The sequence below is a fragment of the Ranitomeya variabilis genome, chromosome 5 (assembly GCF_051348905.1).
Source record: "Ranitomeya variabilis isolate aRanVar5 chromosome 5, aRanVar5.hap1, whole genome shotgun sequence".
Taxonomy (NCBI): domain Eukaryota; kingdom Metazoa; phylum Chordata; class Amphibia; order Anura; family Dendrobatidae; genus Ranitomeya; species Ranitomeya variabilis.
Window position 1 is genome coordinate 574,189,814 of NC_135236.1, and position 24,842 is coordinate 574,214,655.

At 42.7% G+C, this 24,842-nt stretch overlaps 1 protein-coding gene across 2 annotated transcripts in view; it reads left to right on the forward strand.

Moving 5' to 3' along the window:
• The window catches only part of LOC143773852 (teneurin-2-like), a 2,235,081-nt gene extending 2,220,598 nt beyond the window's left edge, over window positions 1-14,483 (forward strand). The window contains exon 7 of one of the 2 annotated variants that reach the window (XM_077261179.1): window positions 12,614-14,483. In XM_077261179.1, the coding sequence (XP_077117294.1) occupies window positions 12,614-12,918 (305 nt within the window). In that variant the 3' untranslated portion in view covers window positions 12,919-14,483. The remainder of the gene's footprint in view (window positions 1-12,613) is intronic. The other variant, XM_077261180.1, reaches the window with a different exon arrangement.
• The last annotated feature ends 10,359 nt before the right edge of the window (window positions 14,484-24,842 follow it).

Sequence of the window (24,842 nt, forward strand, 5' to 3'; positions counted from 1 at the left end):
CTTGCACAGGGGCCCCAAATCGTCTGTGTCCGCCCCTGAGAAGCCGTGACGTCATGGAAGGTACTGAACGCGCTCATTTTAAGCAAAGAAGGCTGCTGGTTCACAGCGGTAAGGTCCAGGCTGCGTCGGAGAGGTGAGTATATCAATATTTATTATTTTAATTCTTTATTTTACACATTAATATGGATCCCAGGGCCTGAAGGAGAGTTTCCTCTCCTTCAGACCCTGGGAACCATCAGGGATACCTTCCGATACTTGAGTCCCATTCACTTGTATTGGTATCGGGTATCGGTATCGGATCAGATCCGATACTTTGCCGGTATCGGCCGATACTTTCCGATACCGATACTTTCAAGTATCGGACGGCATGGAAGGCCGTAAACGCGCTCATTTTAAGCAAAGAAGGCTGCCGGTTACCAGCGGCGATGTCCAGGGGCCTCCGGAGAGGTGAGTATATCAATATTTTTTATTTTAATTCTTTATTTTACACTTAAATGTGGATTCCGATACCGTTTTCCGATATCGCAAACATATCGGAACTCGGTATCGGAATTCCGATAGCAGATTCAGAAGATCGCCGACCTCATGGCCGACCCTACACAGGGGTCAGGTTTCAGGAAACCCGACTTTGCCAAAAGTCGGCGACTTCTGAAAATGGCCGACCCGTTTCGCTCAACCCTACGAATGGGTGGAAACTGGAGTCAACGTCTGTGACCGAACTGTAAGAAACCGCCTAATAAAATGTGATTTACATACAGAAAAGCTAAACAAAAGCCATCATTAACATCTAAACAGGAAAAAAAACAAGGTTACAATGGGCTAAGGAAAAGCAATCGTGGACTGTGGATGACTGGATGAAAGTCATAATCAGTGATGAATCGCATGGGCGGACATACCGCCGGTTCAGCCGGTGCGGCTGCACAGGGGCCCTGAAGGAGAGGGGGCCCAATCAGCTGTTGAAGTGTTTTGTTGTTTCATAGAGCCAGCGGCAGCATCTCCACTAAGTGGAGAGGAAGGCTGCCGGTACCGGGGTCATTTGCCATCAGAGAGGGCCCTGCACGCTGCAGTAGACGCTGTACGGGGCCCCCTTCCTCTCCTCTTGATGCTGCTGCTGGCTCTGAGGCAGGAGAATCACAGCATCGCTTCCCAGTTCCACATGCAGGGGCGTGGCTAGGCAGCATATACATTTTAAATAAAGTTTGTTTCGATTGCAAACTTCAGCCTCTCAGTGAGTGGCTGAGTGCACCCCGCTGCCCTGGTCTGCACAGCTCCTCTGGGTCCTCTGCTTGCCACAGGTCTCCTGCAGCCTCTGTGTTCCAGATCTCAGGGCCTCTTCTTCCAGAGCACAAGGTGAGGGATGGCCGGGAGTTCTCACTGCTGCTGGTTAGTATCCCCCGAGCAGCGGTGTCAGGAGGCACCATGTCCATGATGACGGCAGTGACTGACTGTGTGCGAGCAGCAGTGTCAGGAGGCACCGTGTCCATGATGACGGCAGTGACTGACTGTGTGCGAGCAGCAGTGTCAGGAGGCACCGTGTCCATGATGACGGCAGTGACTGACTGTGTGCGAGCAGCAGTGTCAGGAGGCACCGTGTCCATGATGACGGCAGTGACTGACTGTGTGCGAGCAGCGGTGTCAGGAGGCACCATGTCCATGATGACGGCAGTGACTGTGTGCTGCTCTGTGCTTCCTGGTCGGTGCAGTGAGTGGCTGAGAAACCTGATCCTGCACCGATCAGATAGCAGGGAGCTGCATCACAGGCACTAATTCACTGCTTGTAATCACTGACCCCAGACACCTCCTGCCATCACTGCAGCGATAGCTCCAGGCTCAGAGTGGCTCCTGTCCCCATCCTTCCTCCGATGCAGCATTTGTATTGCTTCACATAATATATACCGTATATAGAATTCTACTGTATCTGCACATACCTTTAGCCTCCTCCAACAGAAAAAAAGCTTGAGGGTATGTGCACACGCTGCGGATTTTGCTGCGGATCCGCAGCGGATTTGACGCTGCGGATCCGCAGCAGTTTTCCCAAAGTTTACAGTACCATGTAAACCTATGGGGAAAAAAAACCGCTGTGCACATGCTGCAGAAAATTCCGCACAGAAACACAGCGGATTATTTTCCTCAGCATGTCACTTCTTTCTGCGGATTCCGCAGCGGTTTTCAACCTGCACCAATAGGAAAGTGCAGTTGAAAACCCGCAGAGGAATCCACAGAAGAAACCGCGATAAAATCCGCAGTGAAAACCGCAGTGGTTTTGCACTGCGGATTTTCCAAATCCGCTGCGGAAAAATCCGCAGCAGAATCCGCAACGTGTGCACTTACCCTTATCATGCTCCATCAGTTATCATTTCAGTGTATAACAAAACAGGGCAGTATGAAATAAAGACCTGGGCACTATAAATAACAATGCTGTACATAACGAGAGGGCACTGTGTAATAAGTGACGGCGTTACACATAACAAGAGAGGGGACTGTGTAATAACGGGTGGCAATATACATAATGAGAGGAGACTATGCAATATGCCGTATTTTTCGGATTATAAGACGCACTTTTTTCCCTCAAATTTGGGGGGGAAAATGGGTGTACGTCTTATAATGTGTATATACCTTACCGGTACCTTTGCCGCTGGCTGGGATGAGGGGGTGTCCGGCGGTGCTACAGGGGTGTCCGGCTGCGAGGGTGTCTGGCGATGCTGCCCGTTGCTGCGGCGGGTGTCTCCGGTGCTGCAGGGGGCTCTGTCGACATTTTGTGAAAGGCCAGAGCCCCCCGCAGTTCCATGGTTTCCTGTGCGGTGGACTCCAGGAAAATGGCACTGGGGGCGGCGCATGCACAGATGGAGATCACCCGCAGCAGCACCGCCGGACACCCCCTCAGCGCCAGACACCTGCAGCACCGGAGACACCCGCAGCAGCACCACCGGACACCTGCAGCAGCACCGGACACCTGCTGTAGCGCACCCACATCGGAACACCCCCTCATCCCAGCCTGCGGCCTGCAGCGTCACCCCACTCCTGCCTCCTCCAGCAGCGACCCCGGGACCCCGTTTCACCACAGCTACTACCCCCAGTAAGCAATAAGACGCATGGATTATAAGGGTATGTTTCCACGTTCAGGAAACGCTGCGTTTTTGCCGCAGCGTCAAAAACGCAGCGTCCAGATGTTACAGCATAGTGGAGGGGATTTAATGAAATCCCGTCTCCACTATACAGAAAAAAACGCATGCGGCAGACCCGCGGAAACGGACATGCGGCGCGTTTTTTCAAAACGCAGCATGTCCTTAGGGTATGTGTCCACGTTCAGGATTGCATCAGGATTTGGTCAGGATTTTACATCAGTATTTGTAAGCCAAAACCAGGAGTGGAATAACTAGAGGAAAAGTATAATAGAAACATATGCTCCACTTCTGCATTTATCACCCACTCCTGGTTTTTGGCTTACAGATACTGAGGTAAAATACTGACCAAATCCTGATGCAATCCTGAACGTGGACACATACCCTTACAGTGCAGAAAGAACGCAAGGACACCGCAGGTGACCTGCCAGTGACCTCAGGTGCAGATTTGATCAGGATTTTACTTGCATAAAATCTTGACCAAATCCTGATGCAATCCTGAATGTGGACACATACCCTAAGGGTATGTGTCCACATTCAGGAAACGCTGCGTTTTTGACGAAGCGTTGTTCCGCAGCGTCAAAAACACAGCGTCCAGATGTTACAGCATAGTGGAGGGGATTTAATGAAATCCCGACTCCACTATGCGTTAAAAAACGCATGCGTTTTTGCTGCGAAAACGCACATGCGGTGCGTTTTTTCAAAACGCAGCATGTTGCTACTATGAGCAAAACACGCAGGAACACCGCAGGTGACCTGCCAGTGACCTCAGGTGCAGTTTTGGTCAGGATTTTACCTGCATAAAATCCTGACCAAAGCCTGAAGCAAAACTGAACGTGGACACATACCCTTAGCCTAGGTTCACATTGCGTTAGGGCAATCCGTTTAGCGCTAGCGCTTGCGGATTGCGCTAACGCAATGTTTTTGTAGGGGCCGCGTTTAGGGGTCGCGCTAACGTCCCCGCTCTCGCAGATCCCCGATCTGCGAGAGCGGGGAACGGACCTCGGGCGCGCCGCGGACGCTGCAAGCAGCGTCCGAGGCGCGCTGCAAAAGAACGACACATCGCTAGCGCGAGCCGAAAAAGGCACGCGCTAGTGATGCGCTACAGGCAAAATTTACATTGCTGTCAATGGGTGCGCTAACGGACCCGTTGCACGGCGTTAATTGCGACATTTTCGCCGTGCAACGCTGTCCGTTAGCGATCACCCACTAACGCAATGTGAACCTAGCCTTAGGCTGGTTTCACACTTGCGTTTTTGTCTGCAGCGTTTTTTGCACAAAAAACGCATGCGTTTTTTCCCCTATATTTAACATTGAAAACGCATGCGTTTTTTTGCACATGCGTTTGGTCGCGTTTTCAAACGCATGCGTTTTTTGTCTGCATGCGTTCATTTTCAAAAATGCTACCTGCAGTATTTTCTTGCGCGTTTTTTTGCCGCGAAAAAACGCATGCGTTTTTTCGCGGCAAAAAAATGCATTGCTGTCTACGTAAACGCATGCGTTTTTAAGCACATGCGTTTGTTTGCGCTAAAAACGCATGCGTTTTTATAGAAAAAAACCAGAAAACACACTGAAAAGCCACCCACCACCATCAAGGTGATAAAGGGATCCAAACCCTAACCCTAACTCTACCCCTAACCTCACTCCTAACCGTTTAATGAACATTTTCTGACAGTCATATTGCCACGTATTTAAGTGCCACGTATCACGTATTTTAGTGCCACGTATGCCACGTGCCACGTATTTAAGTGCCACGTATTAAAGTGCCACGTGCCACGTATTAAAGTGCCACGTGGCACATATTTAAGTGCCACGTGCCACGTATTTAAGTGCCACATGCCACGTATTTGAGTGCCACGTATTTAAGTACCACGTATTTCAGTTGCACGTATTTAAGTGCCACGCGGCACATATTTAAGTGCCACGTGCCACGTATTTAAGTGCCACGTGCCACGTATTTAAGTGCCACGTGCCACGTATTTAAGTGCCACGTGCCACGTATTTGAGTGCCACGTATTTGAGTGCCACGTATTTAAGTACCACGTATTTCAGTTGCACGTATTTCAGTGCCACGTATTTCAGTCACGTTTAGGGTTAGGGGTAGGGGTAGGGTTAGGGTTTTCTTGTTTTTTCTTGTGTTTTCTTGTGTTTTCTTGTGTTTTTCTATAAAAACGCATGCGTCTAAAAAACGCATGCGTTTTACCGCGTTTACATGCGTTTTTCACACATGCGTTTTTTTAAAAAAACGCATGCAGACAAAAACGCAAGTGTGAAACCAGCCTTAGAAGCACCACGATTTTAGTAAGAAAAATTTTTTTTTCCTGTTTTTCTCCTCAAAATTTGGGGTGTGTCTTATAATCCGGAGCGTCCTATAATCCGAAAAATATAGTATGTATATATCTGTACATTGGTAGCCATAAAAGGAGGGGGGCCCAAATACATTTCTTGCACAGGGGCCCCAAATCGTCTGTGTCCGCCCCTGATGAATCGCAAATCTGCATTGGGCAAGGTGATGATGCTGGAACTTTTGTTTGGTGCCATTCAATTGAGATTTTTAAAGATGACTGCCTGAAGAGAACATCTAAATTTTCACATTCTTTGATGATGTGTGGGCTGCATGTAAGGTAAAGGTACTGGGGAGATGGCTGTCATTACATCTTCAATAAATGCCCAAGTTTATGTTGATATTTTGGACACTTTTCTTATCCCATCAATTAAAAGGATGTCTGGGGATGATGAAATCATTTTTCAAGATGATAGCGCATTCTGCCATAGAGGAAAAAACATGAAAACATTCCTTGAAAAAGGACACATAAGGTCAATATCATGGCCTACAAATAGTCCGGATTTCAATCCAATTGAAAATCTTTGGTGGAAGTTGAAGAAAATGGTCCATGACAAGGCTCCAACTTGCAAAGCTGATTTGGCAACAGCAATTAGAGAAAGTTGGAGCCAGATTGATGAAGAGTACTGTTTGGCACTCATTAAGTCCATGCCTCAGAGACTGCAAGCTGTTATAAAAGCCAGAGGTGGTGCAACAAAATACTAGTGATATTTTGGAGTGTTTTTTGTTTATTTTTCATGATTCCATAATTTTTTCCTCAGACTTCAGTGACTCCATAATTTTCCCTATGCTTGTTTAAAAAATGTAACCATTATTGACTACCACATTTTTTGTTCTTGATTTCTTTTAGTGCTTCTTAAAGCCAGAAAGTTGCCATTTGAAATGACTTTAGTTTTGTGCCATGTCTATGATCTGCTTTTTTCTACAAAATTAAACAACTGAATTAACATCCTCCAAGGCCTGTGATTCCATAATTTTTGCCAGGGGTTGCATATACAATATATATATTTTATAAGCCTAGGGTAGGAAATGCAGCAGCTACCGGTGAATTTCAAAAATAAAAATAGATGCTCCATACCGTTCATTATTGCCCCATAGATGCTCCATATAAAGCTGTGCCATATATAATGCTCCATACCGTTGATTATTGCCCCATAGATGCTCCATATAAAGCTGTGCCATATATAATGCTCTGCATCATTCATTATGGCCCCATAGATACTCCATATAAAGCTGTGCCATATATAATGCTCTGCACCATTCAATATGGCCCCATAGATGCTCCATAGAAAGCTGTGCCATATAGAATGCTCTGCACCGTTGATTATTGCCCCATAGATACTCCATATAAAGCTGTGCAATATATAATGCTGCTGCAATAAAAAAAATAATCACATACTCACTTCTCTTCGCTCAGGATGCCGGCGCTTTCAATTTTTACCTGCTCCTCGTGCGGCTCCATCTTCAGCACTGACGCTCAGCAGAGGGCATGCACTGACTACGTGACCACGCCCTGACCTGAGCGTCACAGCCAGAGGACGCTGATGACTGAGCCGCATTGGAACAAGGAGCAGTAAATATCGCACAGCGCTCCCCTCCCCGTATACTTACCCACTCCCGGCGCAGTCCCTGCAGTCCCTGCTTCTTTCAGCGCTGCATCTTCTTCCTGTATTGAGCGGTCACCATTACCGCTCATTGCAGTCATGAATATGTGGCTCCACCTCTATGGGAGGTGGAGCCGCATATTAATGACTGTAATGAGCGGGACGAAAACCACTACTGAGCAATAAGTACATAAAGGCTAGTCTCAGTTTTGCCAGAAAACATTTTGAGGATCTCCATGGCTTTTGGGAGTCTACTCTGTGGACTGATGAGTAGTGTTGAGCGATACCGTCCGATACTTGAAAGTATCGGTATCGGATAGTATCGGCTGATACCCGAAAAGTATCGGATATCGCCGATACCGATACCCGATACCAATACAAGTCAATGGGACACCAAGTATCGGAAGGTATCCTGATGGTTCCCAGGGTCTGAAGGAGAGGAAACTCTCCTTCAGGCCCTGGGATCCATATTAATGTGTAAAATAAAGAATTAAAATAAAAAATATTGATATACTCACCTGTCCGGAGGCCCCTGCACCTTACCGCTGTTAACCGGCAGCCTGCTTTGCTTAAAATGAGCGTGTTCAGGACCTTCCATGACATCACGGCTTCTGATTGGTCACGTGCCGCTCATGTGACCGCCACGCGACCAATCACAAGCCGCAACGTCATTCTCAGGTCCTAAATTCCTAGAATGAGGAGTTTAGGGCCTGAGAATGTCGTCGCGGCTTGTGATTGGTCGCGTGGCGGTCACATGAGCGGCACGCGACCAATCCGAAGCCGTGACGTCATGGAAGGTCCTAAACGCGCTCATTTTAAGCAAAGCAGGCTGCCGGTTAACTGCGGTAAGGTGCAGGGGCCGCCGGAGAGGTGAGTATATCCATATTTTTTATTTTAATTCTTTATTTTACACATGAATATGGTTCCGATACCGATTCCCGATACCACAAAAGTATCGGAACTCGGTATCGGAATTCCGATACCGCAAGTATCGGCTGATACCCGATACTTGCGGTATCGGAATGCTCAACTCTACTGATGAGACAAAAGTTGGGCATTTTGGAAGGTGTATGTATCATTTCACCTGGCTTAGAAGTAACACAGCATATCAGAAAAGGAACATCATACCAAGCAGTAAAATATGGTTGTGGTGTGTTGGTCTGAGGCTGTTTTGCTGCTTCAGGACCTGCTGTGGTAAATGGAACCATTAATTTAGCTATCTACCAAAAAATCATAAAGGAGTAAGTTCAGTCATCTGTTTGTGGCCTCAAGCTGAAGCGCACTTGGGTTATGCAGCAGGACAATGATTTAAAACACTCCATCAAGTCCACCTCTGAATGACTAAAGAAAAATAAAATTAACATTTTGGAGTGGCCTAGTCAAAACTCTGACCTTAATCCAATTGAGATTCTATGGCATGACCTTAAAAAGGCGCTTCATGCTTGAAAACCCTCCAATCTGGCTTTATTACAACATTTCTGCACAGATGAGATGACGAAAATTCCTCCATAGCATTGTAATTGATTAACTGCCAGTTATTACAACCGCTTGATTCCAGCTGTTGCTGCTAAGGGTAACCCAACCAGTTATTTGGTTTAGGGGGAAATAACATTTTCACACTTTATGTGGGCCCTGCATGTTTGGATTTCTTTTTAAATTAGTATTAAAGACCCTAATTTAACCCCTTTACCCCCAAGGGTGGTTTGCACGTTAATGACCGGGCCAATTTTTACAATTCTGACCACTGTCCCTTTAGGAGGTTATAACTCTAGAACGCTTCAATGGATCCTGGTGATTCTGACACTTTTTTCTCATGACATATTGTACTTCATGATAGTGTTAACATTTCTTTGATATTACCTGCGTTTATTTGTGAAAAAAATGGAAATTTGGCGAAAATTTAGAAAATTTAGCAATTTTCCAACTTTGAATTTTTATACAATTAAATCACACAAAATACTTAAAAAGTAACATTTCCCACATGTCTACTTTAAATCAGCTTGATTTTGGAGCCAAAATTTTTTTTTGTTAGGGAGTTATAAGGGTTAAAAGTTGACCAGCAATTTCTCATTTTTACAATACCATTTTTTTTTTAGGGATCACATCTCATTTGAAGTCATTTTGAGGGGTCTATATGATAGAAAATACTCAAGTGTGACAACATTCTAAAAACTGTACCCCCCAAGGTGCACAAAACCACATTCAAGAAGTTTATTATTAACCCTTCAGGTGTTTCACAGGAATTTTTGGAATGTTTAAATAAAAATGAACATTTAACTTTTTTACACAAAAAATGTACTTCAGCTCCAATTTGTTTTATTTTACCAAGGGTAACAGGAGAAAATGGACCTCAATAGTTCTTGTACAATTTGTCCTGAGTACGCCGATACCCCATATGTGGGGGTAAACCACTGTTTGGGGGCATGGCAGAGCTCGGAAGGGAAGGAGCGCCATTTGACTTTTCAATGCAAAATTGACTGGAATTCAAATGGGACGCCATGTTGGGTTTGGAGAGCCCCTGATGTGCCTAAACATTGAAACCCCCCACAAGTGACACCATTTTGGAAAGTAGACCCCCTAAGGAACCTATCTAGATGTGTGGTGAGCACCTTGACCCACCAAGTGTTTCATTACAGTTTATAACGCAGAGCCGTGGAAATAAAAAATCTTTTTTTTCCCACAAAAATTATTTTTTAGCCCCCAGTTTTGTATTTTCCCAAGGGTAACAGGAAAAATTGGACCCCAAAAGTTGTTGTCCAATGTGTCCTGAGTATGCTGATACCCCATATGTTGGGCAAACCCCTGTTCGTGCGCACGGGAGAGCTCGGAAGGGAAGGAGCACTGTTTTACTTTTTCAACGCAGAATTGCTGGAATTGAGATCGGACGCCATGTCGCGTTTGGAGAGCCCCTGATGTGCCTAAACAGTGGAAACCCCCAATTATAACTGAAACCCTAATCCAAACACACCCCTAACAATAATCTCAACTGTAACCCTAACCACACCCCTAACCCTGACACAGCCCTAACCCTAATCCCAACCCTATTCCCAACCGTAAATGTAATCCAAACCCTAACCCTAACTTTAGCCCCAACCCTAACCCTAACTGTAGCCCTATCCCTAGCCCTAACCCTAGCCCTAACCCTAACCCTAGCCCTAACCCTAACCCTAGCCCTAACTCTAGCCCTAACTCTAACCCTAGCCCTAACCCTAGCCCTAACCCTAATGGGAAAATGGAAATAAATACATTTTTTAATTTCTTAATTTTTCGTAACTAAGGGGGTGATGAAGCGGGGTTTGATTTACTATTTATAGTGCGTTTTCTAGCAGATTTTTGATTGGCAGCCGTCACACACTAAAATACGCTTTTTATTGCAAAAAAATGTTTTTTTGTGTTACCACATTTTGAGAGCTATAATTTTTCCATATTTTGGTCCACAGAGTCATTTGAGATCTTGTTTTTTGCGGGACGAGTTGACATTTTTATTGGTAACATGTACGGGCACATGACATTTTTTGATCGCTTTTTATTCTGATTTTTGTGAGGCAGAATGACCAAAAACCAGCTATTCATGAATTTCTTTTTTGGGGGGCATTTATACCTTTCCGCGTTTGGTAAAATGGATAAAGCAGTTTTATTCTTTGATTCAGTACGATTACAGCGATACCTCAGTTATATCATTTTTTATGTTTTGGCGTTTTTATACGATAAAAACTATTTTATAGAAAAAATAATCATTTTTGCATCGCTTTATTCTGAGGACTATAACTTTTTTATTTTTTCGCTGATGATGATGTATCGTGGCTCGCTTTTGCGGGACAAGATGACGTTTTTAGCGGTACCATAGTTATTTATTCCGTCTTTTTGATCACGTTATTCCACTTTTTGTTCGGCAGTATGATAATAAAGCGTTGTTTTTTGCCTCATTTTTTTTTTACGGAGTTCACTGAAGGGGTTTACTAGTGGGACAGTTTTATAGGTCAGGTCGTTATGGACACGGCGATACTAAATATGTGTACTTTTATTGTTTTTCTTATTTAGCTAAAGGAATGTATTTATTGGATTTTTTTTTATTATTATTATTTATGATTTTTTTTTTTTTACACATGTAATTTTTTTTTTTTACATTTTTACTTTGCCCCAGGGGGGGCATCACAGTAAAATGACAGATCGCTGATGTGACACTTTGCTGTGCACTGTGACAGATCGGCGATCTGACGTGCACAGCACCAGGCTTCCCGGCACCTGCTCTGAGCAGGCACTGTGAAACCACCTCCCTGCAGGACCCAGATGCAGCCCTGCGGCCATATTGGATCCGGGGCCTCCAAGGAGGAGACGCTCGGTACAAGGTGAGCACATCGCCTTGTACCGATCATCTCAGGGAAGCACGCAGGGAGCCCCCTCCCTGCGCTATGCTTCCCTGTACCGCTGGAACACTTCGATCATGTTTGATCGCAGTGTGCCGGGGGTTAATGTGCCGGGGGCGGTCCGTGACTGCTCCTGGCACATAGTGCCAGATGTCAGCTGCGATAGTCAGCTGACACCCGGCCGCGATCTGCCGCGCTCCCCCGTGAGCGTGGCTGATCACGCTGGACGTACCATTCCATCCTTGGGAAGTAGGGCCCACCCCACATGGACGGAATAGTACGTGTATGGCAGAAAGGGGTTAAAAACTATATTTTGTGTTTACGTGTGTTATTTTTGTCCAACATTTAAATTTGTCTGGTGATCTGAAACAATTAATTCTGACTAACATGCAACAGAATAGGAGATCAAGAAGAGACAAACACTTTTTCACTAAACTGTGTGTGTGTATATATATATATATATATATATATATATATATATATATATATATATATATATATATATATATATATATACACACGTACGTACACTAGAGATGAGCCGTTCAATCCACAATGAGCCGTTCAATCCACAGAGGATTAAGCTTGAATTAAATTTATAAAGATTACAAATACACCATCTAGGCTACTGGTAATACCTCATTGTCAATTTATTAAAACATTTCTAGGATGAATAACAGAGGATCTGAAAAAAAAAATATATTATTACATGTTGAATACAAGTGACTACACAAAGAGAGGTGCTGGGAAACATCTACTTTCTAAGTAGCATGCTTTAGCCCTAGATCTGGTCAAACCTTACACATATCCATCTTTGTACAATTCAAACAACATATCAGATTGTGGTCACTCACTGTTGATATTGGTAACATTTTATCTACTTAGTAACACATCTGAAATGTGTAATGACACAAATACAATTTACAGTAAGACGGTGCTGCTGGCAAGGTGGTCATGCACTGATTTTTATACCCATAAATCTCCACCAACCTTTTGTTCTGATTATATACAGTATAATATATACCGTATTTAATAATATTACACATTCATTAACAGTGACACAAACTCAGAAAACTCAACTTGGGACAAAAGCCAGCATTGACATAATCTTATTACTGTTTTCCATTGAAAATATACAACTTTTTATGCCAATTGTTCTGCCTTACTTTCTTCTAGGAACAAACTTTACTCTGGCTGAACTAGGAATATGTGAACCCCCTCCACATCAAGGTGGCTTTTGCTCAGATATTGGAATACTCCACCCAACTTATGCTTTAAGCGTCGGGTCAGATATTGACTCTGATACTGATGGAGGATTGTCTCCTGAGCATGCAATTCGATTATGGGGGAGAAATCTAAAATCCCACAGAAGCTCTGGACTGTCAAGACGTGAAAACTCAGCGCTGACACTGACTGACTCTGACAATGAAAATAAATCAGATGAAGAAAACGGTAGGATAGCTTTCCAAATACAGATTTAGTATAAATTAAGATAAAAATGAATAATGCTCTTTAGAAGAATTAATTATCCTCTCACTTACAGCATTTTAGACAATACGCCATTACAAACCTGATTAACTTTCCAATAAAACACTTGAGTATAAGATATTATTTATTAAATGTGTTGGTTTTAAATGTAAAGAGTTAATGTGCCTGTGAAAAAGCATTTAGATTTTTATTGAGCAAATGGAGAACACAGATGAGCCAAAACTAATTGTAATAAAATATAACTAAGAAGTGTTTATCGCTGCCAGGTACCTGAAAGAATGCTTGTTGCCTTCAAAAATGAATATATATTTTTCTGCCACAAAAGTATTGCAAGCATATTTATCTATTTCTTTCATAACATTTTTGTCTTTTTAGGGGAAGTCATTCTGCAGAGATTTTCCCATTTATATTAGAAGTTTTATTATTATTATTTTATTTTTTATTTTTTAAAAGCTAACATTTTTATTTTGATTTTTATTCTTGCATAAATCAGTAAATAATTCATTAGTAAGCAAATGAATACTATTTTGTGTTATGAAATTTGCTCTTTTAAAATCGATTTACTTTATGTGACCATATGCTATGGTTTTGCTCTTTGGAATACTACATAAAAGCCTTAACAAAAGGAAACATACAAGACACAGATGCAAAGGGAACGAGAGCTGTTTTGGCAAGAATTTATAATCTTACAGTTTGTCGTGTTTCTCTTTCATTTCCATTTATTGTGAAGACTGAACAAACACTTGCAGCTCAACAATTATGGGGAGGAAAATTGATCCCCATAATGAGTCTTAGTGCGCTTCCGAGCTCTGATGATCACCATCTGTTGAGATGCAGAAAGTTCTCCCAAATCTAAACTCAAAATTCTGTTGCTGGCATGATTGCAAGCCATAACTAGATGATGTTATTAATTGACATTCAATAAGAAAAACTAGGACTAGAAAGTGTTTGTATTTAATCAAGTAAAAACTGTTTTTATTTGGCATCGGGCTTAATGAGCCATTTGTGTTATTAAAATGTTTTACCTGTGCATTTAGAATGGATTCACACATGACAGTTTTGTGTGGATATTTTTGTTGCAATTTGTACAGATTGGTAGCAACACATGCTATAGAATTGGCATGTGTAAATGAGGTTTTATGCTGGCCAAAATGTATTCATATTGCAGTCAATACATTTGATATGATGTGTTTTTGTAAGAGAGAAAAAGAGATGATTGAGGAAAAGTAATATTGAAGAAAATCTGCTGAAAAAAATAAAAAAGATATTTTGTCTCCCAACAGTGAATTGAGATTGAAGGTAAAGGGCTTATACTGTATCTGAAAAAGATTGATACCATCAGAAATTAGTACATACCTTTTAGAGTCCCTCAATAGAAAATCAGTTATCAAACCTTAAATAATAAGGTGTGAATGCAGTAGGCCTGAATGACACAAATGACATTTATGGAGATGTGTTTTCTTGACAGTAATGTTGTTTTTTCAATATGACTTTTTAGGCATTAATAAGCCTATAGCAAAAATGTATTTGGATTAACTTTGTATAAGTACTATATAGCAAAAAAACATAGCAGGCTTCATTGGGCCATATTCCATGACTGTACTTTCTGCATTCCAAACTAAAAGATCTTCCATTAGATTAGATGCGCTATTAAAGATGATGTTCAAGAACAATAACAGCAAACCTTTTCACCTCAGACATTTGATAAACAAGTAAAGCATGCTTTTCTTTGTACCTTGTTATTCTCACCCTATTTCTCTGATGGCTTCCTTTTTTCAGAGGGATGGCACAATAGATCTTATTACTTCTATTTTTTTAAAGGCTTTAAAGGCATGTATATCAAACATACCTGGTGACCACCTGATGCTGCTGTTCTTCCGTTCTGCTATCTGGTGCTCTGAAGAGATCTTAGGGTTTGGCAAGATGTGGCTAATGTATTGGGGAAAAAATACAATTTCTGTTCATTTTTTTTCATTTATTTTTGTTGATATTTAATTTGTAATATTGAAATGAATATTGATCTTGTGGCTGGAAGGGGTCATTTGGCAACAAAAAAATATATTTATTAGTGTCCAAATCTGAAAGCAAAACTACTGAGGTTAGATGATGAGCATTCTATCACAGAGTTATGTTAGAAAAAGTGAAAAAAATGGAGGTCAAATGTGTACATTGGCATATCCAAAGCTATTAAAGTCCATTTGGTATGGTGAAGTGGGAAGTTTGGTAGGTAAAAATATTTATTTAATCGCACTTTTTCAAGTTGAGGCTATCAATTTTTCAATTGTTTTACTACTATGACATATTTCTGTGTCTGTACTCTCATGATATATACATTTATACACAAACTTTATTATTCTATGTTGTGGACCAGAAAATATTTTCTACAAGATCAAATTCTAGGCAATATCTTCTTCCAACACTTGACAAGATCAACATGAGACCATGGAAATATAAGCTAATTAAATATGATTAAATTGTCTTTTGGGGCTACCTGCTATAGCAATCCCAGTGCGTTGCAAAATATACTTAGCAGGAATGACAATAATAACTGGAGATGAATAAAAGATGATTTAGCAGACTTTAAAAAATGCTTTGAATAGTTTGAATGTTTAAAAATTTGGTGTGTCCATAATCTCCCAGAAAAAAAACAAAAGCCCCTTTTAGAACAAATTAAATTGACGATACCCCCTCTTGATGAAGCATACATTTTAAGATATGTGTATTGGGTGTTCAGGATTCCTGGTTATCAGCTGCTATATCTGCTGATAAATTATCTTAATTATCTGACTTTGTCTTTAACTAATTACTTATTACTCATCATGGTTGATGATGATTTAATACAACATTGTCATTCATTGTACCACATGGCTGAATGTGGTATTAATTTGATGTACTTGATATAACACCTTTATTAGCCTAACAGCTCTCTCTTGTGCTACTCTGATAACATGTGTATATTGTACTCTGCTCATGTACTTATTCTAGATACCAGGTGAAACACTTTTTGCATTCCTCTGCGACTAAGGTTCCTTTTTTATTTTTTTAATTATTTTCATTAGATCTAAAAATATTAACATTCAAATATAGATCAATCATAATCTGATCCCTGGTTGGGGTTTATATTTTCATGGTATTTAAAACACAAACCCAATTAAGGCTGTGGTCACAATTGCGAGTGCAATGCGAGAAACTCTTGTGAGTCTCTCACCTCAATACCCGGCACTGCCGCTGACACTCGGGACCGGAGCATGCGGCTACATAGAAATACATGCAGCTGCATGCTCCGGTCCCGAGTGATGGCGGCAGTGCCGGGTATTGACGCTAGAGACTCGTGCGAGTTTCTTGCATTGTACTCGTAAGTGTGATACTGGCCTTACTACCCCTCCCCTTCCTTCCCCATAAGGTTCCATTTTGAATGGTTGTCTTGTTTCTTATAATGTATTAAAATGTACTTAAAGAATTACTCTCACAAAATGTTTTATCCTTTAAACCTGTGTAAATGTATATGTAATGCAGTGGAGCATTAACCCCTTAATGACCGTCAATACGTATTTTAACTGACCTGAGATATAAGAGAATAGCCTCCCCAGGTGACAATCCAGCATCTGTCGGTTGTGCACTATAGCTGACAACTTGCCGTATCAGCCATGATCAGTGTTTGCACCATCCAAATCTGTTTAACCCCTTAGATGCTGCTGTCAGTAGTGACTACATCATTATAAATGGTTAACAGAGTGTGAGGGCTTCCTCTTTATCCAAATTGGTGCCCTCAGATCATGATTGTGTGGTCCTGATGTTTGCCATGTCAGTTCATGACCAAATAGCAGCCTTACAGTCTTACTGCTGTAGTAATCTGTTCAGAAGTTAGAGGCATTTAGGTGGTAAAAATAGACATTTTCATTTCTGTCATGCCACTCTGCATTAATTCCTGTAAAGCACCTGAATGGTTAACAAACTAACTGACTGCAGTTTTCAATATGTCAGGGGTGCTGTTTTTAAAATGGTATCACTTTTGGGGGTTTTCTAATATATAGGACCCCTAAAGTCACTTCAAACATGGATAAGTGTTGTGGATTCTGTTTTTGGGCTCCCTCTGGTGGTTACAACTGGTACTGGGTGACTTTGGTGGGTTGCGGTTTCTGGTTTCCACCTGTCCATCAGAGGCTGGGTGTTTCCTATTTAACCTGGCTTCCCTGTCATTCCCTTGCCGGCTATCAATGTTCTCAGATGTTCTCAGTTTGGTTCTGACTACCTGCTTCCAGATCTCTCAGGATAAGCTAAGTTATGCTTTTCAGTTGTTTTGTTTTTTGTCCAGCTTGCTAAATATTATTCTATACTAGTTGGAAGCTCTAGTGGGCTGAGGTGCTCCCCATGTGCCATGAGTTGGCACATGGGTGCTTGTAATCTCAGGATGGTTTTTGATTAGGGTTTTTTGCTGACCGCTCAGACCCCTTTTGTATCCTTCTGCTTTCTAGTTATAGCGGGCCTCGTTTTGCTAACTCTATTTTCATATCTATGTGCGTGCCTTCCTCTCATTTTCACCGTCAATACATGTGGGGGGCAACTATACCTTTGGGGTTTATTTCTCTGGAGGCAAGTTAGGTCTTTATTTTCTCTGCAGTGCTAGTTAGCTCTTAGGCTGGCGCGTGGCGTCTAGAATCAACGTAGGCACGCTCCCTGGCTATTTCTAGTTGTGTTTGTCAGGAGTAGAGCAGCGGTCAGCCCAGGTTCCATCACCCTAGAGCTCGTTCGTTATTTTAGTTATTTTTGCTTGTCCAGTGCGATCCCCTAGCCATTGGGATCCATAACAGTATAGCCGGCCTACAAAGTGTTAATTGTTTGGGCTGAAGCAGGAGAAAAAGAAGTGTTGAAGGGAAATTTTTTATTTTTTTTTCCCCTCAGAGTTTTGCTGCCTAGCCTTTAATTGCTGTCTAGCTGCTTCTTACCTCCTCTTAACCCTTGAATGGCTCTGACCTTAGCTGTGTAACATGGATGTCCAGAGTTTGGCTTCCAGCCTGAATAATCTCGCTGCAAAAGTTCAAAACATACAGGATTTTGTTGTTCACACTCTTATGTCTGAACCTAGAATTCCTATTCCAGAGTTTTTTTCTGGAGATAGATCTACCTTCCTGAATTTCAGGAACAATTGCAAATTGTTTCTTTCTTTGAAATTTCGCTCCTCTGGAGACCCTGCTCAGCAGGTCAAGATTGTAATATCTTTCCTGCGGGGCGACCCTCAGAATTGGGCATTTGCATTGGCACCAGGGGATCCTGCATTGCTCAGTGTGGATGCGTTTTTTCTGGCACTGGGATTGCTCTATGAGGAACCTAACCTGGAGATTCAGGCTGAAAAGGCTTTATTAGCCCTCTCTCAGGGGCATGATGAAGCGGAAGTATATTGTCAAAAATTTCGGAAATGGTCGGTACTTACTCAGTGGAATGAGTGCGCACTGGCTGCAAACTTCAGAGATGGTCTTTCTGAGGCCATTAAGGATATTATGGTGGGGTTCCCTGCGCCTACAGGTCTGAATGAGTCTATGACTATGGCCATTCAGATTGATCGGCGTTTGCGGGAGCGCAAACCTGTGCACCAGTTGGCGGTGTCTTCTGAACAGGCACCTGAGACTATGCAATGTGATAGAATTCAGTCCAGAAGTGAACGGCAAAATTATAGGCGGAAAAATGGATTGTGTTTTTATTGTGGTGATTCAGCTCATGTTATATCAGCATGCTCTAAACGCACAAAAAAGGTTGATAAATCTTTTGCCATTAGTACTCTGCAGTCTAAGTTCATTTTGTCTGTAACTCTGATTTGTTCACTGTCATCCATTTCCGTCGATGCCTATGTGGATTCGGGCGCTGCCCTGAGTCTTATGGATTGGTCATTTGCCAAACGCTGCGGTTTTAGTCTGGAGCCTCTGGAAGTTCCTATTCCTTTGAAGGGAATTGACTCTACACCATTGGCTATGAATAAACCGCAGTACTGGACACAAGTGACCATGCGCATGACTCCCGTTCATCAGGAGGTGATTCACTTCCTTGTACTGTATAATTTACATGATGTACTAGTGCTTGGTCTGCCATGGTTACAAACTCATAATCCAGTCCTGGATTGGAAAACAATGTCTGTGTTAAGCTGGGGATGTCAGGGGGTTCATGATGATGCACCTCTGATTTCAATCGCTTCATCTACTCCTTCTGAGGTCCCTGCGTTTTTGTCTGACTATCGGGATGTTTTTGAGGAGCCTAAGCTCAATTCGCTCCCTCCTCATAGGGATTGTGACTGTGCTATAGAATTAATTCCTGGCAGTAAGTTCCCTAAGGGTCGTTTATTTAATCTGTCAGTGCCAGAGCATACTGCTATGCGGAATTATATTAAGGAGTCCTTGGAAAAGGGACATATTCGTCTATCTTTGTCCCCTCTGGGAGCAGGTTTTTTTTTCGTGGCTAAAAAAGATGGTTCCCTGAGGCCTTGTATAGATTATCGCCTTCTGAATAAGATTACAGTCAAATATCAGTATCCATTGCCATTATTGACTGATTTGTTTGCTCGCATTAAGGGGGCTAGGTGGTTCACTAAGATAGATCTTCGCGGTGCGTATAATCTTGTGCGGATAAAGCAGGGTGATGAGTGGAAAACCGCATTTAATACGCCTGAGGGCCATTTTGAGTATTTGGTAATGCCTTTTGGACTTTCTAATGCTCCTTCAGTCTTTCAGTCCTTTATGCACAATATTTTCCGTGAATATCTGGATAAGTTTATGATTGTGTATTTGGATGATATTTTGGTGTTTTCTGATGACTGGGAGTCTCATGTTCTACAGGTCAGGAAGGTGTTTCAAGTCCTGCGGGCCAGTTCTCTGTTTGTGAAGGGCTCGAAATGTCTCTTCGGAGTCCAGAAGATTTCTTTTTTGGGGTACATTTTTTCTCCTTCTACTATTGAGATGGATCCCGTCAATGTTCAGGCGATTTGTGACTGGACACAACCTACATCTGTTAAGAGTCTTCAGAGGTTCTTGGGTTTTGCTAATTTTTATCGTCGGTTCATTGCTAATTTTTCCAGTGTTGTTAAACCTTTGACTTATTTGACTAAAAAGGGTGCTGATGTTGCTGATTGGTCTCCTACGGCTGTGGAGGCCTTTCAGGAACTTAAGCGCCGGTTTTCTTCTGCTCCTGTGTTATGTCAACCAGATGTTTCACTTCCTTTTCAGGTTGAGGTTGATGCTTCCGAGATTGGAGCGGGGGCGGTTTTGTCACAGAGAAGTTCCGATGGCTCGGTGATGAAGCCATGTGCGTTCTTTTCTAGAAAATTCTCGCCCGCCGAGCGCAATTATGATGTGGGTAATCGGGAGCTTTTGGCCATGAAGTGGGCATTTGAGGAGTGGCGTCATTGGCTTGAGGGTGCTGGACATCGTGTGGTGGTCTTGACTGATCACAAAAATCTGATTTACCTTGAGTCTGCCAGGCGTCTGAATCCTAGACAGGCTCGTTGGTCGTTGTTTTTTTCTCGTTTCAATTTTACGGTTTCATACCTGCCAGGTTCAAAGAATGTGAAGGCAGATGCTCTTTCCAGGAGTTTTGTGCCTGACTCTCCTGGAGACTCTGGGCCTACTGGTATCCTTAGGGATGGGGTAATATTGTCCGCCGTATCCCCAGACTTGCGACGCGCATTGCAGGAGTTTCAGGCGGATAAACCTGATCGTTGTCCACCAGAAAGACTGTTTGTTCCGGATGATTGGACCAGTAGAGTCATCTCCGAGGTCCATTCTTCTGTGTTGGCTGGTCATCCGGGAATATTTGGTACTAGAGACTTGGTGGCCAGGTCTTTTTGGTGGCCTTCCTTGTCAAGGGATGTGCGTACCTTTGTGCAGTCTTGTGAAGTGTGTGCTCGGGCTAAGCCTTGCTGTTCTTGGGCCAGTGGGTTGTTGTTATCCTTGCCTATCCCGAAGAGGCCTTGGACGCACATTTCCATGGATTTTATTTCAGATCTCCCTGTCTCACAGAAAATGTCCGTTATCTGGGTTGTGTGTGACCGCTTTTCTAAGATGGTTCATTTGGTACCCTTGCCTAAGTTGCCTTCCTCCTCTGAGTTGGTCCCTTTATTTTTTCAGAACGTGGTTCGTTTGCATGGGATTCCGGAGAATATCGTTTCTGACAGGGGATCCCAGTTTGTGTCTAGATTTTGGCGGACGTTTTGTGCTAAGATGGGCATTAATTTGTCTTTCTCGTCTGCATTCCATCCTCAGACGAATGGCCAAACGGAGCGAACTAATCAGACCTTGGAAACTTATTTAAGGTGTTTTGTTTCTGCTGATCAAGATGACTGGGTTGCCTTTTTGCCACAGGCCGAATTTGCCCTTAATAATCGGGCTAGTTCTGCTACTTTGGTTTCTCCTTTCTTTTGTAATTCGGGGTTTCATCCTCGTTTTTCCTCTGGTCAGGTGGAGCCTTCGGAGTGTCCTGGAGTGGACGTGGTGGTGGACAGGCTACATCAGATTTGGAATCAGGTGGTGGACAATTTGAAGTTGTCTCAGGAGAAGGCTCAGCAGTTTGCTAATCGTCGTCGCCGCGTGGGTCCCCGACTTCGTGTTGGGGACTTGGTGTGGTTGTCTTCTCGTTTTGTCCCTATGAAGGTCTCTTCTCCCAAGTTCAAGCCTCGGTTCATCGGTCCTTATAAGATCTTGGAGATTCTTAACCCTGTATCTTTTCGTTTGGATCTCCCAGCATCGTTTGCTATTCATAACATGTTCCAACGGTCGTTATTGCGGAGGTATGAGGTGCCCGTTGTTCCTTCGGTTGAGCCTCCTGCTCCGGTGCTGGTGGAGGGAGAATTGGAGTATGTTGTTGAGAAGATCTTGGATTCTTGTGTTTCCAGACGTAAACTCCAGTATTAGGTTAAGTGGAAGGGTTATGGTCAGGAGGATAATTCCTGGGTGGTCGCCTCTGATGTTCATGCAACTGATTTGGTCCGCGCCTTCCATAGAGCTCATCCTGATCGCCCTGGGGGTTCTCGTGAGGGTTCGGTGACCCCTCCTCAAGGGGGGGGTACTGTTGTGAATTCTGTTTTTGGGCTCCCTCTGGTGGTTACAACTGGTACTGGGTGACTTTGGTGGGTTGCGGTTTCTGGTTTCCACCTGTCCATCAGAGGCTGGGTGTTTCCTATTTAACCTGGCTTCCCTGTCATTCCCTTGCCGGCTATCAATGTTCTCAGATGTTCTCAGTTTGGTTCTGACTACCTGCTTCCAGATCTCTCAGGATAAGCTAAGTTATGCTTTTCAGTTGTTTTGTTTTTTGTCCAGCTTGCTAAATATTATTCTATGCTAGTTGGAAGCTCTAGTGGGCTGAGGTGCTCCCCATGTGCCATGAGTTGGCACATGGGTGCTTGTAATCTCAGGATGGTTTTTGATTAGGGTTTTTTGCTGACCGCTCAGACCCCTTTTGTATCCTTCTGCTTTCTAGTTATAGCGGGCCTCGTTTTGCTAACTCTATTTTCATATCTATGTGCGTGCCTTCCTCTCATTTTCACCGTCAATACATGTGGGGGCAACTATACCTTTGGGGTTTATTTCTCTGGAGGCAAGTTAGGTCTTTATTTTCTCTGCAGTGCTAGTTAGCTCTTAGGCTGGCGCGTGGCGTCTAGAATCAATGTAGGCACGCTCCCTGGCTAATTCTAGTTGTGTTTGTCAGGAGTAGGGCAGCGGTCAGCCCAGGTTCCATCACCCTAGAGCTCGTCCGTTATTTTAGTTATTTTTGCTTGTCCAGTGAGAACCCCTAGATATTGGGATCCATAACAGATAAGTCCTTAAAAAAAGAAATTGTGTACATTTCCTTGAAAATATGAAAAATTGATGCTACATTTTTAAACCTCATAAAATGCTAACAAAACAAAATAACATTTTACAAATGGTGCTGATATAAATCCGACACGTAGGAAATGTTATTTATTAATGGTTTGCTGTGGTGTGACCAGCTGGATTAAAGAGATAATCATTCAAATTTAGAAAAGTGCAAATTTTTTAACATTTTACTAAAATTTTTGATACTTTTTATAAATAAACACAAAACATATTGACCTAGATTTACCATTATCATAAAGTATAATATGTCATGAAAAAACAGTCTCAAAATCACTGGGATTTGTTGAAGCGTTGCAGAGTTTTTACCACATAAAGTGACACTGGTCAGATTTAAAAAATGTGGCTCCGTCACTAAGGGGTTAACATACTTACCAAAGTGTCTTCCCTGGTTTTCAGCAATGCTCTGGTCCTTTTTTCACTCATGTTGATTTTGACTTGACGAATCACACTGGGATCTATGAGTGAGCTGAAAGTTCCTTTTACAGTATAAGCCTATCCAGTCTCATTCTGATGCTCCACAGATTTACATTGTAAAAGTGACTTCAAATTCACACACAAACCCCAGTGTGATCCGTTAAATCAAAATTTAATCTTGTGAGTGAGAAGAGAACTGGAACAGTGCTGGAAACCAGGGAGGATAGCGATTTATGGGTATATTAACGCACTTACACATCATTACATTTATATTTAGACATGTTTAAGGAATAAAAAAGTAATGTCAGTGCTGCTTTACCAATTCAGGTCTACAAATGTTCTTTTTTTGCATATTCAAAAAACTTTTGCCTCTTTTTTCACAATACAAGAATCATAATTTGTAAAGGCTGAGTCACACATAATGATATCGTTAACGATATCGTTGCAACGTCACGCTTTTGGTGACGTAGCAACGATCCCGCTAACGATCTCGTTATGTGTGACAGCGACCGACAATCAGACCACTGCTGGGAGATCGTTGGTCGATGGGAATGATCAGGACCTTTTTTTGGTCACTGATCACCCGCTGTCATCGTTGGATTGGCGTGTGTGACGCCGATCCAGCGATGTGTTCACTTGTAACGAGGGTAAATATCAGGTTACTAAGCGCAGGACCGCGCTTAGTAACCCGATATTTACCCTGGTTACCATTGTAAAAGTAAAAAAAAACAATACATACTCACATTCTGATGTCTGTCACGTCCCCTGGCGTCCACAGGGTTAAAACTGCTTTCGGCAAGAGCGCTGCTAATATGCACGCGTGCTGCTGCCGAGAGCTTCCCTGCACTGAATGTCTCAGCGCCGGCCGTAAAACAGAGCACAGCGGTGATGTCACCGCTGTTACTGCCAGCGCTGACACATTCAGTGCAGGGAAGCTCTCGGCAGCAGCGCGTGCATATTAGCAGCGCTCTTGCCGAAAGCAAGTGGACGCCGGGGGACGTGACAGACATCAGAATGTGAGTATGTACTGTTTTTTTTTTACTTTTACAATGGTAACCAGGGTAAATATCGGGTTACTAAGCGCAGCCCTGCACTTAGTAACCTGATGTTTACCCTGGTTACCCGGGTGCTGCAGGGGGACTTCGGCATCATTGAAGACAGTTTCAGCGATGCCGAAGTCATTCCCCTGATCGTTGGTCGCTGGAGAGAGCGGTCTGTGTGACAGCTCCCCAGCGACCACACAACGACTTACTAACGATCACGGCCAGGTCGTATCGCTGGTCGTGATCGTTGGTAAGTCGTTTAGTGTAACGGTACCTTAAGTCATTATTGAAAGAAAATAAGAAATAGGCAACCATTTTTAACATTTTGTTATGAGAAAAAGACCACTAAAACATTTTAAATTGAATTCCCCTTAACATAGAAATTATTACTATATATTGGACATATTTTTTTCCGATGTGGGTGGAGCTAGAAACAATAATCTAGATTGGTAGTATCTATTCATTTGTTTTATGTATGCCTTTCTATCTCTTTCCTGTTGCATTTTTATTTAATTATTTTATTTATTTCACATACTGTGACCCCCTATGAGCTTATAAGAGATCTTTGAGTGGAATTTTAACATATTAGTGCATTGTTTCATT